The following is a 17388-nucleotide window of genomic DNA, read 5'->3' on the forward strand; positions in this document are numbered from 1 at the left end:
ACAAAATAGTAAACAAGTTACTACAGCCTGCGTAGATTGTAGCCAGCCAATGAGGGGAGGAGGCTGGAGGGGGTGGGGGGGGGGAGTAAAACACCTGGGGATTACATTTATTTATGTGCTGTGATGCTTTTTACAGCAGTCTAAAAAAATAAGAAATGTTACACTGATTTGTATTTGCAGCTGGAGGATCAAACAAGACCCACAACATTTCTGCCATTCATTGTGAGGATGCAGCTAAAGATTTATTATTTTAACCTAAATGATTAAAAAGGTCGCTGCTGCATCCAAACTCTTGATATGGTGCCGTGACGGCTGCAACGAGATGGAAAGGTATGAAGCAATGTAAAATTAAAGGCATAGTTTCATCTTTATAAACAGAAACATTCAGAAAAAGCAGTGACTCAACTCAATCGCCACACCAACCCACCTTCCCACCCTTCAACTTTAAAGGAATCATTTGACATTTTGGAAAACGTGCGTACACGCTTACTGGCAGAGGAAACTGATGCTGCCGCAAACTTTTTGGTTTGAGTAACACGGCACAAGTTCTCATCTTTCTTATATATAATTTCTCGACCTTTTGACTTTGATTTTTGGAAAACACGGTTAAAGGAAACTATCTGCACATGAAAATGATCATGGACAGATAAACTAAAGCATGACAGAATCAGGGTCACATTTCTGAAGAACTGTGCCTGCAACACTACACTTGGCAATTTCTCACCTGTTTTAGAAATGTAAGATTTCTGTTTTACAACACTATAAAATGTCCTCATCATAGAGCCCTTGTGATCACCGAATAGCACAATAAATAGGCCGTTTTAGCTCTGACAGTTTCTTTGAATATAGAGTAACTCCTTGACATTTCAGTGCTGCAGTTTTCAGACCAACTTCTCGGAACCACAAAACAGCAAGCAGAGTTAACTGGAGTTGCTAACACAGTCACCGTGTACATTCGTCAGTATGTAACTCTGCAAGAAAGCAAATACAGTTTCCCAAAATATCAAACTTGAGCTTTAATTCACATTTCTAGAAAACACATGTGAAACTGAAATCTAAAAAAAAACAAAACATTCCCCATTTCTAAAGCTTTCAACTAAACAGAAACCACAAAGCTAATAAATCAACAGCCACAGCAGCAAGATCACATTACTGGCCTCTGTGATGGAGGTGCCATTCGTCTCAGAAGTTGAAATGTGAATACTGATGCTACAGTTGTAAAAGTCATACGATAATCATCTGCTTGTTTCTGGAAAAGAAACTCTGGTCGCTGCATCCGAGAGGAACAAGCGCTGCAGTCTATATGTCACGTGCGTGTTTAACAGCGCTGCAGGTGTGAACTTTAAGTCCAGTTACATCCGACTCTCCTGCATACAAGCTGAAATTGCAAAAACAAAGTGCCTAAAAATGTGTGTGAGCTTGTACAACAGAGAGGGTTAGAGATGAAAGGAGTTAGTGTTGTGACCGCAGGGATCAGGTGCAGGTCTTTTAACGGATTTTCTGAGACGACATTCAGTAGATACAGACAGAAACAACAGATGACGACTGGGAGAAAATACATTCTGGACATTCTGGATGTTGTTGGCGTCAGAGAAAAATCTCTAACCTGCAGGATTGCATTCTTTCTACCCAGAGTAAAAAGGTGAAGTTCAGGCACCGACTCAAAAACGAAGGGGTTAAATGTTGAAAAATGCATTGCTTTCATAAATACTTGGCTTGTTGGGTTTAAGAATTTAACAGTTTCAGTATTGACAGGATTTTCACCCTGTGTGCAGAATAAGTACAAAAGTTCAGACTTTAAGGACCTAAAAAACTTTTTTTTTTTCCTTTTACCTTCAGGTTTCTCCATAACCATCAACTGTCTATGATGTGTCATTGTTTAAACACTCTACAGGGAATCAAACGAATGTGGAAAGCTGCTACTTCTGCAAGTGGAAACTGAATTCAACTGCATTTTAAACACACTGGTTGTCAAACCGCTATTCCTGTTCAGCTGAATAAAAGTGAAAAATGGAGGGACTTTTTAAAAGTAATAGTAGTTGATTATTATGATTAAACATAACTGAAACTAGTTAATGAGCCAGAGTTATATTTTAACAGGATAGGTAAAATAGTTCTGCTGCCCACTCAGACTTCTTTGAAACTACAAATTGAGACAACAGGCTCTTAACTCGATGTTCAGACAGAAGCTTCATATTATACACGCTACTCAAAACAATGATTGACATGCATTGTTTTTGTCTGGTTTCTTAAGGCGTCTAGCAACTGTTTGTGAAAACATTCATACCTGACAGAGAGCAACCATATGACTAACAGTGGAAAAACTGACTGAAAATACTACTGAAATTTCCTATTTAGTCCAATTAAAAAGACATTAAAATGCGTGATATAATACTGTGCGTTTTTCAGGAAAAGATCATCTGAACAGTGTGTCACATGTATCAGGTCCAAGTTTTCAAAAGGTTACATCTGAAACCCATTCCTGATGTGAAATATCCAACATCAATACTGCAAACTGTTTTAAAATGTACTATTATGCAAAATTAGGGAAATGATGCATTCACTGTTACCTTCCTTCACATTTTTACCACCTGGTCGCTGAAAGAAGAGAACAAGTTTCAGGACAAACTCTACTTAAGTGTGCATCAACAACATACCAAAAACTAAAAATATACACACAGTCTATCTAACGTGATCTATGTAGTAGACAAGGTTTTGTCACCCTTTGTGGCTTGAATTAAAGATCGTGGATTGAAAATGATATCAGGTGAACAAGTTATGGCTAAACGGTGATTATTTAAAAAAAAAAAAAAAAAAAAAAAAAATCTCTAAAGCACAGAATGTATTTTAAAAAAAATAATGCAACATCAGTCATCCAAAATTCAAGCTATTTGAAAAATGGAGGTAGCCTGATGAAGGTGTAACACACTGGGGAAAAGCAGCCCCTCGTACAGCATCAGTAACCCCAGAGTCAGAGGCCGAGGTTGGGGTAAAGGACGAACCCTTTCTGCCTCCCTGCGGCCTCCAAATCTACAAACACACGTGTGTTTCCACCTCATTGTGACAAACAACCAAAAGCCCAGTGCTGCCAAACAAATAAACACCTTCTTACATTTAAGTCACCTTTTCCACATTATTATGGTCTTATTTAAGAGCTGGGATTAGTCATTCATATACAAACTGTTACTCAAAAAGGGAAAAAAAAAAGTATCGCTAATAAATAATAAATGTAGACATAAAAACAGCCCCCACTGGAGGTTTACTTTATACAGTAATCATTGGTTCTCCCTCACACAAACGCACACTTCACACATAACCAATCAACTTTTGTTCTCAGCAGTTTTACTATAAAAAGGGTCTAAACTCATTCAATCAAAGTCTCTCTCACACTCACACACGCACATGCTCAATTCATCCCCGCAGGCGATGGACCTGTCGAGCTCTCTGTGGCTGCACTTCGCTGTTGAGCGCTCGGCACAGCAGGAATATTAAAAAGAAAGAAAGAAAACAAAAAACAAAGAGGAGCTCTATGGTCCTCCTCTCTGGGTGGGTGGGGTCACAAGCCTCCCCCCGCCCTGTGTGAGCAGCATAGAGGGCAGATCTGCAAAAACAAATGTGCGTGCACAAAAAGCACAAACTCAGAACTGGCGGGCTCTCTTCAAGTGAGAAAAATCCAACTTTAACCAAACTCGTGACCTTACGTAACGTCAGCAAGATGGCTCTGATAAAACGCAGTAGGTTCAACGGCCAGTTTTTCCTCATGATATTCAGACTTTAAAACACCTCCCTGTTAAAACAGATAGTCTTGTATCTAATGATCGCACATCATCCAAACGCCAGAAGCAACGAAACAAAGCAAAAACTGGATGCTTTGACTGTTCCCACTGATATCAGCTGCCAGCTCTTCTCAGTCCAGTTTCTCCAACACGGAGGGAACGTAGACCAAGCTGAGCTCGCTGCCAAAGTCGCAAACGATGGCGGCGTTGTCCAGCACCAGCAGCTGCCGGACACCCTGACCGTCGCTGCTCTGACCCAGGTACACCGTCTGCAGCAGGTCACCGAAGTTCAGGTCCCAGAAGGAGACGCAGCCCTGGCCCCCCGTCACCAGCAGAGACTCCGAGATCACACCCAGACTGGCCCCGCATCCCACCTCCTGGTGGGAAGAAAAGAGAAGCTGATAACAGACTGCTGTAAAATGCATTTTAAGGGCTCCAACTACTGTTTGTATTCATGAGAAATTAAGCTTATCATGTAAAAGATTAGAAATCAGGACACTTTTGGAAAGCCTTTTGTGATGACTAAGGAGAGTTTCTTTAGTCTCTGTCAGATATACAGATACAGCCGTGTACTATCACACTGAGTATGGGCAGTTGGGTATGCAAACAGGAGACAGTTGGCTTAAAGGGAGCTAAACTCCCTTCCTTTATATTTACAGCGTGATATCTGAATTCTGAATCAGCACGACAGAAAGCTCAACAGCAGAATCGGTGCTTTCCAGTTCCAACAATTCCTGCATCAACTGTCCTTTTTATAAAAAAAAAAAAAAAAAAAAAAAGGTTATTAGGGTCATTACGGTAATTCCAGGCAGGGTGCCACATCCAATTCTTGGCAAATAACACGCACACGTGCACGCACAAACAGTAAAAATGTCTGTAAATTTCTGTAGCGCTCCATCACACACACACACACACTCTTCATCTTTGCATGGTTGCTGCAACACTATGCCTGGGATTACCGTAAGGACCATTATCGTCACTGAAAAACGCACAGCCACTGCTTTTAGGAACCGTTGGAATTTTGGAATTACACTGTTGAAAAAAAATAATAATTGCAAAACACCTGTCTGACACCAGGTTAGGCTTTAGAGGGTTAAAAAAAAACAAAGATGTGAAGGAGACCGAGATTAAAATGTACCTGCTGTATTGAGTACAGCTTGATTCCAGTGCTGCGGTCCCAGATACAGATGAGGTCATCCAGTCCTGAGCTGATGACACAAGAGGTTGTACACACCAGCGAGGTGACATCACCACAGTGACCGTAAACATGGCTGACTCGGCTCCCTGTCAGGACATCCCACAAGCAGATGGCGCCATCCTGCCCACCGCTTGCTAGAACCATTGTCTGAGGGGAAAAAGTTTGTAATTGAGAGTCTAATTTACTGTTTCATAAAACAACTTAGAGGAATTACCAAAGTAAAACCACAATTATGACCCACGGTTTTTAGAGAAAATATTGACCAATGTCTCCTTTATCACAATATGAAATGTTACGAGACATGGGGATATTGCTGACCTGGTCTATGTAGATGGCTGTAATCCCTCCAGAGTGACCTTGCAGGGTAAAGAGGCAGCAAGAGTCCTCCAGTCGATAAACCTAAACAACACACGCAGATAAGGATGATCTATTAAAAGCACTATGACAAAGACTGGTTTGGAGTTTGCCCATATTTCTTTTTTTTTTTACTGCCAATAAGATCCATTCTATAGAGTTTAATGAGAAATCAAAACAATATTTGTTGTACTTGTAAATAAAAAGGACAGATAAGTGCAGGTCTGTTACCCGGACTGTGTGGTCTTGGCTGCCAGTGACGACCCTACCGGCAGCTGCACGCAGCACCGTGATCGGCTTTTGGTGAGCACACTGTACGGAGCGTGTGAGCTGGCAGCTGATCACATCCTCACTGCTGTAACAGGGAGACTGAGGCATGCTGCTTCGCCCAGGGGGACCTGGAGGGAAAAATTATTTACCGGAGAGGGGGAAAAAAAAAAAAAAAAAAAAAAAAAAACACTAGAAAAAAACCTCCACTTAAGTTTACCTCATTTCATTTTCTTTTTAAATAAAAATACCTCATACTGTACGTTTTCCCCCCCCAATTAAAAATCGAACTCACTCATACAACACTGATACAGAAACATTTCGAGCCTCACCTCTGTACTGCAGCAGACCCAGAGGTTTGTTTATCTCAACAGTGAAGAAATCTAAGGACCCATTCAGCCTAGCTGCCACAATTCTGGGAAGGAAGAGACACTCAGAATAAAGAACAGCTGCGCATAGTAGCCACAAGTAGGATGAGACACTTTTGAATACAGCATACATCTGATGTGTTACAATCTCATGTTATAGGAGCAAGCAACATCTTTTAAAAGGCTGGGAAATTACATAAAATAAAATAAATAATTAGTGTGCCATTAAAATGATTGATAAATATTTTTTGCAGATTTAGAGCATGTGTCTATTTAACCTGTTGTTGAGAAAGGCCAGAGCTGTGATCCCAGAAACACCGTCTTCATTGCTGCAGCGTAGCGACCCTTCCACTGCATCCCACAGCTGTAACCAGATGCAAGTGTACAGTGATTCTAAACATCAGCGGATCAAGAGTATGACTTTTTTCAGAGTCTGTGACATGAAATTTTTACAAACCTCCAGTTTGCCACTGCTCCTCCCAGCAGCTATCAGATTCCCTCTGAGCTCCATGGCCCAGACAGAGCTTTCCCAGTCTCCTGCTGCTTGCGTCCCACCCATCGGGGATCTTTCTTGGATTAAAGGTGTAGCTGCTTCCCCTAAGCTCGGACTCCTCTGGAGTTGAGCGCCTGATGGCGGCGAGGAGGAGGCTGAGGACGGAGAGGCGTAGGCAGATGGTGATGGGGGCTCGTGCTCCATGTAGGCACGCTCCACCAGTCCTCCAAAATCAAAGCCTGCTCTGGGTGCGGTGGACAGGTGGGAAGGGGGCTGGGAGGTGAAGTTGGTGTCAATGAGCGGGGTGAGATCGGGCTGGTCAATGAAAAGAGTGGGACGACTGGGCGTGGTGCGGCGTCTTACTGGGTAGAGCTCGTCCTCTGTCAGCCCATCTCCATTAAACAAGATGTCTCGTTCAGGACTCAAACACTCTGATTCTTGAGCCCCGGTCATGCTGTCCCAGCCATCCCGGTGATCCCAGCAGCCACTACTGCTGCTCCGCCTCAGCCTGAGGAGGAGACACAAAAACCCCCAAAACAAAACAAAAAAAACCCCCACATTGGCATGACTTGAAGAGATGAACTGACTTTATGTTTGCAGATTTACTGGCAAAACATTAACACACAAAAGGTCTGACAGGCAAAAATAAACTGATAATCTAAAAACCACCCATGAATACTAGATTGTTCCTGCTCACTGCATATTCCAGATCATGACTACTACTTTCAGTTGTTCCCTTTAGTGGTCAGCACAGATGATCACTAGCCTCCATCTCACCCCATCCCAGCATCCTCTGTCATAGCAACCCTCTGAGTGTCCTTTCTCACTACATCCATGAACCTCTGTAGACTTCCTCTTCTCCCCTTGCCTGACATCTCCAACATATTCACTTTAATACAATCAATTTTCAGCCTCAAATTTCCTAAACTGACACATTGTTTTTAAACTAAATTTTACTTAATGGAAAAATAAAACAACAAATAATTCCTAACAATGTAAAAGCAAATCTGGAAACATCTCAGAGATCAATATGGCATTGAAATGTTTTTAAAACAAGATATTAAGAGTGTCTCACCCATGATTTGGGATGACAGTCAAGCAGTCCCCAGTCTGTGCGTCCCAAACCCGGATCTGTCCAGCCAGGCAGCAGCTAGCTAACAGCATCCCATCGCTAGCCAAACACTCGATATCCTACAGGACGGAAACATGGAGCAGGAAGCTGGTTTAAATAAGACTGAAGTGATCACCAAAAAAGAAATTAATACACATTTATTTAATTCAGCATTTTTGTTTTTTTAAATGTACTGTAGTATAGTACTATGAGAAAGTGTGAGTGTACTCTTGGCTTAAACCTCAACACAGCACAAACACATTTCTGTATCTTTTAAAATCGCTAAAAAGCATAGGAATCACCTGTTTGTTTTCCCCTTTCCTTTTCCAAATTGACATTTAATCTATATTTGCTAAGCAGATTTTATATAATTACAGTGTCTGAATCATTGCAACTGAACTCATTAACATTGGATTTATCTGCAACACATAGATGAGATCTGGTCTTAAAATACATCTGGAATACAAATTAACTAACATTGTTTAAAAAAAAAAAAAGACAAGGGAAAGAGGGAGTGTGCAAATAAATTTGACCAATGAGTTTGTTTGATGGACAAACAAAGAGAGCAGTGTGTCCATCTTAGTCTCACCATACTGTGGCCCCTCAGCAGCAGTGGTGAGATCTCGCTGACAGGTGGTGAATAGCCGTAATCGTCACAGGGCAGGTCCCCTCGCCGCCGCCGCCCGTGAGGGACACCATTCTGACCGTAGTTCCGTGGGCAGAGAACGCGATACAGACAGAAGAGCAGCAGAACCAGCAGGACACCTGCAGCCAGGCCCAGAGCTGCCACCCTGGATCCAAAGACAACACAAAGGAGTCAGGAGTGCAGCGCCACCACACTACAACACATTTACCAGAAACAACCACACAGAAGCTGAACTTCTGTAGATGCTCGTCAACTCCTTTACAGAATTTTTCAATGTATTGCAGATTTGTCGTGTGCCATCTGTTCCATGAATTCACCCTTTTAATTGAAGCTCTACATCTTTAACAGCCTTTGTATCTCTAACAAAATACTGTGGAGATGCTAAGGTTTCCTAAAATATTATCTGGACACTTTCACAGTCAGATGAGTAAATAGCCCAACTCGTGTATAAAGATTTACCAAAATCAAGCAGCACAATGAGAAACTGTTCATAACTGACAACAGGATAACAGATCTCGAGGTTTACCTAAAACATTCTTCTGCAGCTGCTCACTCACATGTTTATATAGTTTGTGTGTTGAACAAGTACAACAGTACAAATCTAACTCACAATATGTGGAACTGACCGCTCGCAAAAGAAAAACCATGAAAGAGCGTATGTGCCAGCTCTACTGTGGAATGTGGAGTTAATGTGATGATAACCTGGCAGAGGAGTGTTGACTTTCTCTGCTAAAAAAAAAACAAAAAAAAACACATCTGTAATGTGAAAGTAAAGCTTTAACCCTTTCCCCCATGAAGGCAACATTTTGACGGCCAGGATTTTTGAAATGCAGCTGTACAGGGAGACAAACATCGCAAAAAACATCTGATGCACAGTCAGTAATCTTGTTCTACAAACAGGCCAAATATGGGACAAACTCCTCAGTTCAGAAAAAGAGCTCCTAGTAGTGCTAATGGCTACTTTATTGGCCATTAGTTTTCCAATGACTAAAATCCATCTAAAGTCCCTGACATCATTTAAACTCATGCACAAACAAATATAAACAAAGCAGTCTGTGTACTTCTGTTAGCTTTTAAAAAACACTTTAACTGCAATAATAGGAGAATTACTGGCAGCAGAAACGAGTTGGGGAACCAACATTGACACTGAACTCGTCAGCACACAGTTGCTTATTTACACATCCAGCACTTCTGGGGCAACATCGCCATTTATTTGCAGTTTTACTCATGTTCACAATATAAATGGCAAAATATTTACTTTCTTTTAGCTCCGTTTTGGACTGTAGCCACTTGTGAGAGAGATGTGCAGCTCATTGGTTTCTGGTGATGATGTAGTGGGATTTTTGAACAGCAATGAGAATGAAGAGAAGAAAAACAAAACAAAACAAAACAAAAAAAACCCACCATAGTTAGTAAGCTAATGAGTTACCATGCTAGAAACTTCCTATGAAGCTCTTTAAATCTGAATGAGCTGCAAATCCAGCTGATAATGTTTTTGTAGGTTTGCGATTATCCCTACATACATCGACGTAGAAAAATGGCAGTGAAGAGCTCTACCATGTGTCCACATCTGTATGAACTGAAATAATGAACAGCTGAAAGGTCAATGAAACTAGTTTGGAAGATTTTTAAACATACATTTCACAAGATATTTGAATCAAATGTTATAATTGTAGCAACAAAAAAAAAAAAAAAAAAAAAAAGATTTTATGAATCTTGAGTTTGTATTTCAGTCCTTGCCATGTAGTTTTGTTTTTTTTGGGGTTTTTTTAACTCATTTTAGATGTTACTCTTAAAAAAAAGAAGAAACAGCCCAAATGATGAACTCTAATCCTGTGTTCAGACCTATTACACGCTATGGTTACTTCACACAAACATCCAGCAGTTTTCCAAGGTAAAATCAAAAATAGATTGAGTCAGTATTAACTGGTTCAAACTGTATCATTAACTTTAACCACTGATTGCACAATTTTTTATTTTAGCTTTTTTTTTTTTCCTGTTTAAAGTTGCTTTTGTTCAAGATGGTTTTAAAAGGAAATATAAATTCCCCATGTCTTTTAAAAGAGAACGATTCCTCGTGTTAAGAGGAACACTGGAAAGCTGTTCTTGTGTTAGTCTGTGAAATCGGTCATGTGTATGATCACACAAAAGTAGGATGAGAGACTTTATATACAGTTCAAAGCTTCTCTTAAACAAGACAAGGCTACGCTGACTTGTTTTCTACATGTAAAGATCTTTGCTCCAGATTAAAAGTACAGAGAATTCTCTGGTAACACCTTTATCAGTCTGGCCTTCCATCTATCTAAACCAGTGTTGATGTCAGTTGCCACTTCCCAACTGTGAAGGTCACGACCCTGACCAAACTGCTGATAGCATTCATATCTGCAGTCCAAAGACGACCAAAAACATCACACTTATGTCAAGGTGACAGACTGGTTTACACAACACGGTACAGTGTTGTTGTGGCAGATAGATGAGGCTGTTATAAGCTGATATAAGCTGATAAAGCTGGAAAGGAGAGTGAATCGGTGTCTCTGAACCTCCCTCTAAGATAAAGAACATTATCTTACCATTTTGGCAGCTTTATTGGACTGATATTGTGATATCGCTCATCATTGTTGTGTAAAAGAACAATTCTAGTCTTAAGAGTGATTTGCTATACTACAAAATAAAAATAAAATAAAAATCTAAAATCTAACAACATTTCTAATGGTGTTGTACCTTAAGTACTATTGTAGACTGGGGGTGAGCTTAAATGTGCCATGTCACTGACAGCTATTCTAGTTGTAGTGAGAGTTTCTGCAATTATGTCTAAAACTGTATTTTTCACTGTGACTTTGACCTCTGACCAAAGTCATCACTGAAGTCTATGCCAACACTGAAGAAATTCCTAAGATATTCTTGTACAGTAAATACTTCCCACACAGGATTAGCCCATTGTCCCTGAATGTGTCACCTGCTAGGATAAGGAAAAAAAGCCCCACAAAAAACACTGACAAAGCCTGTAAAGTAAACCAGTCAGCCAGGCTTGGCCAGTTAGAGAGTATGAATACTTGCTAAAGACAGAGATGACCCCTGGCATTATTAGAATACACACAAAGAAACTGCATTTTCACCTCACATAAAAGAAGATTACCATCAGCCCAGCAACACAGTGAACATTAAGTAAAGCATGAAACGTAGGTGCTCTTTTACTCCCTTCTGTGTTATGTCAACTTAAATACTGTAATGGAAAACACATCTACAGCACTGACCAGTTTAAAAGTAACTTAAAAAATGTTTTTGATTTTGAGAAAAGAAAAATCCAAGTGTCATGATTTCTCTTTGCAAGACCTCCAAGAGCAGTTTCACAGACAGACTAAGACTGCAGCTGAAAAGAAAAGAAAAGAAAAGAAAAAAAGAAGCTTTTAGTCCAAAATTATGTTATTTCATGTCTGGAAAACTAAACCTGAATGGCTTAAATGCCCTAAATGCTATTGTACTTCACTGCTCCAACTTCAGCAAAACTGCAGAAGGAACTTAAGGCTTCAGTGTCCAAGGTACAATCGGTTCAATGACACACTGGTACAAAGCACGAAGGTCAAGGTCCTTTACCTGCTGTGGCCCCTATTTACACTCAGCTGTGTGACGTCAAGGTTTTTGTTTTTTTTCTAACCATGTGCAAAAAGAGTGATTGTTAAACTGAACTGAAACTAAGAAAAGCCGGGGCTGAAAAAGATATCACTCATTAAATTAGGCTAAGAAGATTATGTTTCTTTGTAATTTGTCTAAAACAAAAATTATATGAACTCATAAAAACAATGGTTCATCTGTACCTTCTTTCCCATACTAATTATGGCAGAAAATTTTTTTGGTAATTTAGCATTCAGAGGATTCTGACATTTCAGCATTTTCCCCTTATTTCTTTAAGCACATAAATAACTTCCTCATGAACTTCTAATAACAGCAGGAAAGTACCCAAAACAACAAGAACCCAAACAAGCGGGGATGAACATGACTCAACAGGTGGTAAGCTGCCCCGGCTGTAGATCCTAGATGCATATACTTGGTCAGATCAACATTTTCACACAAATCCTTTCATTTCTTGTTTGGAGAGCTGTAGGAGGCTTATGTTGCCTTGAGAAACGTCCTTTTCAATGTGAGTCTCTAGAATAGTAGGGGCAAACAACTCAAGTAGCCACACTGATGGAAAATCTGCTGGATTTAAATAATCAAAAGTTACCCTTTTAACACCTTAAGGCATCCAGGTTTATCAAAGAGTTTGTGAGGCATTTCAAACTTAAAGCGGGTAGATGTCTTTGTCTTTCTGAGTACTAACTTGTAGAGGGTGAGGTCTGTCTGTAAGTCAGCAGAAATCTTGGGAATGGGCGGTTGAGGGTGTCTCGTGTCCTGAGGGTGACGTGCGTCAATGGCCTCCTGGGGTGTCAGATGAACAGTGATTGGGATGACAGGTAAGATGCTAATGTACCTGTAAAAGGACAATAACATAGTGGACATAATGAAGCTGAAAGAAAAATCGAAGCAGAATTAATTAAAGAATTAAGAAAAAAAAAAAGAAAAAAGAATTGTTCCTGCCTTTTACACCTTTAAAGTGGGAAAGTGTTTGTTGGACAACGCATAAGCACATAACTGAAGCATGTTACTGGTCTGTAGCTGCATTTTCCATGTGGAGAATAGCTGGCAGAAATTAGTGATTCTTTTTGTCCATCTTTTATATCGAGTTGATATAAGCATTTCATTTTGCAGAAACATCACATACACGCCGGGAATTAATCAACACATTATGCTGCACCAGTATCATAATGAGGCAAGAAAATCTAAACTGCTTCACTTGCTTTCATGGAAAATTTGAGATCTCCACTACAGTGTAAAATCAACTCCAATTAAGAAAATAACAGACTGACGAACAACAACAACAAAAAAGTCTCAGCAGCACTCACCTTTTTGCTAAAGTGATGTTGTAGTAACTGAAGAGTGATGGCCAGTGCCTGAAGGACAGTCTCCTCCATCCCTCCTCATCCTCCTCCCCCCAGGTGATCTGAGGTACAGCGGGTGGGGACTGTGGAATGGGCCCCGCCCTTGGAGGGCCATGATGTCCCTGCGATTGGTTCTCAGGTAAAGGAGTTGGATCTGGTGCACGATGGATGCTCAAGGTGCTGGTAGGATCCCCACCTCGAAAAACTGGGGCCACTCCCAGGTGTGGGGGCAGACCACCTCCTCCGGTGTCGCCTAAGGGGCTTTGTTCAGACACCTGTGCAGCCAAGTAGGTGCGGATTCCAGCTGGGTCGGTATATACAAGGATACCGATCCAGATAACTGTGCCAGCCTAAAAATGAAAAAATAAAAAGGTCAATTATTGGCTTTATGTAGGCACAGCAGTAAACTTGCAGACTATAAAAGTTATTCTGTTAATTTTAAAGCTGAAACAGACATTCACCAAAAATAAATAAATAAATAAAAAAGATCTTGTCAGTCTTTGTTACCTAAATGCCATTGTGTGAGAGAATTCGTTTTTAGAAGCTGACAGTTGAAGACAAATGGCAGCAAAGTGCACAAAAACATTTATAGTCAGTTCTGAATTTGTCTTCTCACCATGATGATGCGCTGAGCCAGGCGTGTGCGAGCCAGGAAGTACACCACACGCAGCCTCTTGGGGAGCCTCAAGTTTCTAAAGGCTGGGGTCTGCAGAGTGATTGTATGCGGAGAGGGTCGTGGTGGAGGGGGTACCTCACGTGTACGCAGGGGGCCTGGCTTGGGTGGAGGCATACCTGCTTCCGCTGGCAGGCGGCGGTTCAGGTCAGCCAGCTAAAAAGAAATAATGAGGTTCACACATTTTTTCTTTTTAACACCGCTTTTCGTACTTTAAGTCAACCTCATGATACATGGGGCTAGTTTAGCTCAGTCGGATAAGCAGGCAACCATATGCTGCATGGCTGAAAGTGGCCAGCTCAGGTTAGAGTCCGACCCGTGGCCCTTTGCCGCATGTCTTTACTTCTCTCTCTGCTTTCCAGTCAATCTTCACTGTATCTATCCAATAAAACCAGTTAAAAGGCCAAAAAATATATATATAAAAAAAACTAAACAATAATAACAAACACTTCACAATACATGCTGAAAATATAAAGACAGTGACTTTTAAACTCAGTTCTTGCTTGGTGCACAAAAGGTTTACAACACATAAAACTCTTGTTACTTAAATCTAATGTCGAGTCCAGCATATTATTAACTGTGGGGAAAAAAAAAAAAAGATTTGAAAGTACGCATATGCGTTTCTCACCTCCATGCGGCGAATGTCTATAGATAGCACAGTGGTGAAGAAAAACATCTGCAGGAAGAAGTCAGACACCAGCCCCACAACAGCAAATAAACAGAATTCCTAAAAAACCAAAAAGCAGAAGAGACATTAACCACATAGAAGCATTTCCCACCTGGCTTGATTTAGCATTATGCTTTGCTTATTTGATAAAAATAACTTTAACTACAGTTTTCTCCTGGTGCACTTCCTGCAACATTTCTAGCATTTGTCCTCTTACCTGGATAGCTGGCACAAGAGTGAAATATCCGATGAGGATAATGCACAGCTCAGTGGCCATATTCTTCATGATAGACCAGCTCTCATTACTAAGGCCTGAAAAAACACAGACCAACAATCAGGGGAAAAATAAAGAATACTCAATATTTAATAAGCCATGACCAAACTACATTCTCCAAACTTACCTTGAGCTATGCGCAGTTTGACCTCGAGGTCGACAGGGGTGGAAACCACAGACTTGGTGAGCACCAAGACGTTCTCCAGCCCGATTACCACCACCAGATAAGGGAAGATCTCACTGCAGGGAGAAAAATAAAATAAAATACCCTCAACTTTGAGTACTGTTATCTTTGGTAAGTTACACTTTCACCACATTACCACTGTGTGGAATTCTGTTTAAATTGCAAACACAAAAGTACTTTAAATTGACTTTAATAATGAAGACTTAATAATGCAGCTGCCAAGGCACCGAGTAAATATATGTAGTTCACTCCTATGTTTTGTTTTGTTTTTAGTTATGAAATCAGTCATTTAGGGTTCAATTTCTATTTTTTAATTCTTGGCCCACACAGCTGGGAATTTCCCTGAGATTAGTATGTGTGACAGATTAGTTTGACAGGATAGATAAGCTTTAGATGAGGTAAGTGTATAACTGGGTCACACACACTCAGTAACACTGTACATAATAAAACACACACACACACCCAACAGTATCTGTATCACTATCTCACCAGCTTTGTGTGTGGAGTCGATCATGACTCTGTAGATTTGCATGTTGCATTCATAGTTTTGGTACGTTGGCCTTGATGTGTGTTTATGCAAGCACATGGCCTGGGCATGCACAGCCCATGGAGGACTTGCATGGATCTTAGTGGCTGGGTAACAGTACCATTGTCACGCCACGATGTCTGCTTCCTAATAAACAGCTCACGATTGGACAACCATTAAACGTCAGTATCTGAATACATCTGCCCCATATTTTAGTCCATCCCACTTCCACACCGAGTTCTTCCTTTTTTCATAGCCACTAACCCACTGTTTGCCTACATGAAGTGATCATTAACAGAACTCCATGTGCAATCAATACAGAAGAAGAGGAAAGTCAAAAGTCAGGTACATGCACGTGAGCTGGTAAAAATAAGGATATAACTGACAGCCAGCTGGAGCAGTTAACATTAACAGGATATTTGAATGTCAATAAGAGCAGGAGAACAATGAAATTACTGCAGACATAATTTCAGTGGTGATTCACAAGTTAAACTCATCCTTCAGCCTCTTAAAAATGTTAGCTAGTAAGTGTTTTCAGGCTGCCGCAAAGAGTTGATTCTGTTCATTTGGACAGTTTCCTGAAAACGCTACGTCCAGATGAACAGAATCAATTTTTTAGGACTTCCTTACCTGGATGATTGAGCATGCATCAAGACAGCTTTTAGGCTGGTTTAACAGCATTCATAAAACAGAAAATGTACTGTAAAAACAGTTCATGCACTTAAAAGTGTAAGGAACATTCAAGTGCTAATCACTACAGTCTGAAGTTAAAGCTACTGTGGAAGATAAGTGCAATAGCACTGGAAGTTACTTCAGTTAACTAACATACAACGATGCCGTATGCATTAGTTTCTACATGCAAATAGGAGAAGAAAACAAAAAACAAAACCTTTTTTTTTATTTTTTAAAAATTGTACTGACTGGAATGAAACTGATTCCTTGCTTTGATGTTTATGGTATAATCAAGGGAAACAATGAGTATAAGTCATGAAAGTACAAGTACCAAGTTGGTTTCAGTGATGCAAACAAATACATTTTTACTGTGTCTTGATTAAACTGTTTTCTTGGCTGCCTGATTTTTGAAACAGTCTCTGAATTCCTTGGCTTATATTTTTAGGCTGAAATCTAATAAGCACCTGCTGCCAAAATGGCATGTGTGTTACTGTTCCTGGCAGACGAACAAGAGCAGAGACCAGACCCCTTTAGTAATCTTCAGACACTAAAGTATGTAGAAAAAGGTTTTTACCCTCCATTAAGTGTGGGTGTCAGTCCAAACAGTGTACACAGACCCACAGACATGAGCAGAGAGCTGAGCACTGTGACCACAGCAGCCAGAGCCAGGCCCCACTTAGATTTCACCATGTCGATCTTACCTGCAAGGAAGAAAAAGAAGATATGTTGAGGACTTCACACTAACTAGCTGCACAACTATTCAAAACCTCAGCCAGACCTTTTCTTAAATCGAATGATGGTGATCATCTGGAGAAGGCGTTTAAGCATTTCCAACATTCAATTTTTAGATGGCAGGTGATGACACTGAACACTAGGCTTGCTGATAAAATATGCAGGAGTTATGAAATGAAACTGTACAGGCTATCCATTTCTTAAACTTGCAGGTTTTCTTTGAAATGACAATTCTGAAAATGACTATACTGTAAAATAAAACAGGAGCTGCATATTGTTGTAACAGATGTTTGTTCAATTACAGTTTTCCAAGGCAGCTTCAAGTGTACACTCTGATTTTCCAGACTGGAAGGAGAGGTCTTTCTCAGAAGGGAACAGATAGCAAAACAATGGTGAGACAAATAACTGAACTTTCTGACCCCCCCTGATGTATCAAAAATAAGAATGAAACTTAAACAGACTCTCACATGA

The 17388-nt window shown here is 40.4% G+C and overlaps 1 protein-coding gene across 6 annotated transcripts in view; it reads right to left on the reverse strand.

Moving 5' to 3' along the window:
• Positions 1 to 263: 263 nt before the first annotated feature.
• The window catches only part of scap (SREBF chaperone), a 32247-nt gene continuing 15122 nt past the window's right edge, over positions 264 to 17388 (reverse strand). For 5 of the 6 annotated variants that reach the window (XM_025911613.1, XM_003450299.5, XM_025911612.1 and 2 more), the window contains 16 exons: positions 16760 to 16886; positions 14931 to 15043; positions 14747 to 14841; positions 14491 to 14589; positions 13806 to 14018; positions 13154 to 13539; positions 12532 to 12681; positions 8157 to 8358; positions 7532 to 7647; positions 6421 to 6964; positions 6242 to 6327; positions 5928 to 6010; positions 5560 to 5726; positions 5293 to 5373; positions 4915 to 5121; positions 264 to 4153 (listed from right to left, as the gene is read on the reverse strand). In XM_025911613.1, the coding sequence (XP_025767398.1) occupies positions 3908 to 4153; positions 4915 to 5121; positions 5293 to 5373; positions 5560 to 5726; positions 5928 to 6010; positions 6242 to 6327; positions 6421 to 6964; positions 7532 to 7647; positions 8157 to 8358; positions 12532 to 12681; positions 13154 to 13539; positions 13806 to 14018; positions 14491 to 14589; positions 14747 to 14841; positions 14931 to 15043; positions 16760 to 16886 (2915 nt within the window). In that variant the 3' untranslated portion in view covers positions 264 to 3907. The remainder of the gene's footprint in view (positions 4154 to 4914; positions 5122 to 5292; positions 5374 to 5559; positions 5727 to 5927; positions 6011 to 6241; positions 6328 to 6420; positions 6965 to 7531; positions 7648 to 8156; positions 8359 to 12531; positions 12682 to 13153; positions 13540 to 13805; positions 14019 to 14490; positions 14590 to 14746; positions 14842 to 14930; positions 15044 to 16759; positions 16887 to 17388) is intronic. The other variant, XM_019364532.2, reaches the window with a different exon arrangement.

Source organism: Oreochromis niloticus, linkage group LG11, assembly GCF_001858045.2.
Source record: "Oreochromis niloticus isolate F11D_XX linkage group LG11, O_niloticus_UMD_NMBU, whole genome shotgun sequence".
Classification (NCBI taxonomy): domain Eukaryota; kingdom Metazoa; phylum Chordata; class Actinopteri; order Cichliformes; family Cichlidae; genus Oreochromis; species Oreochromis niloticus.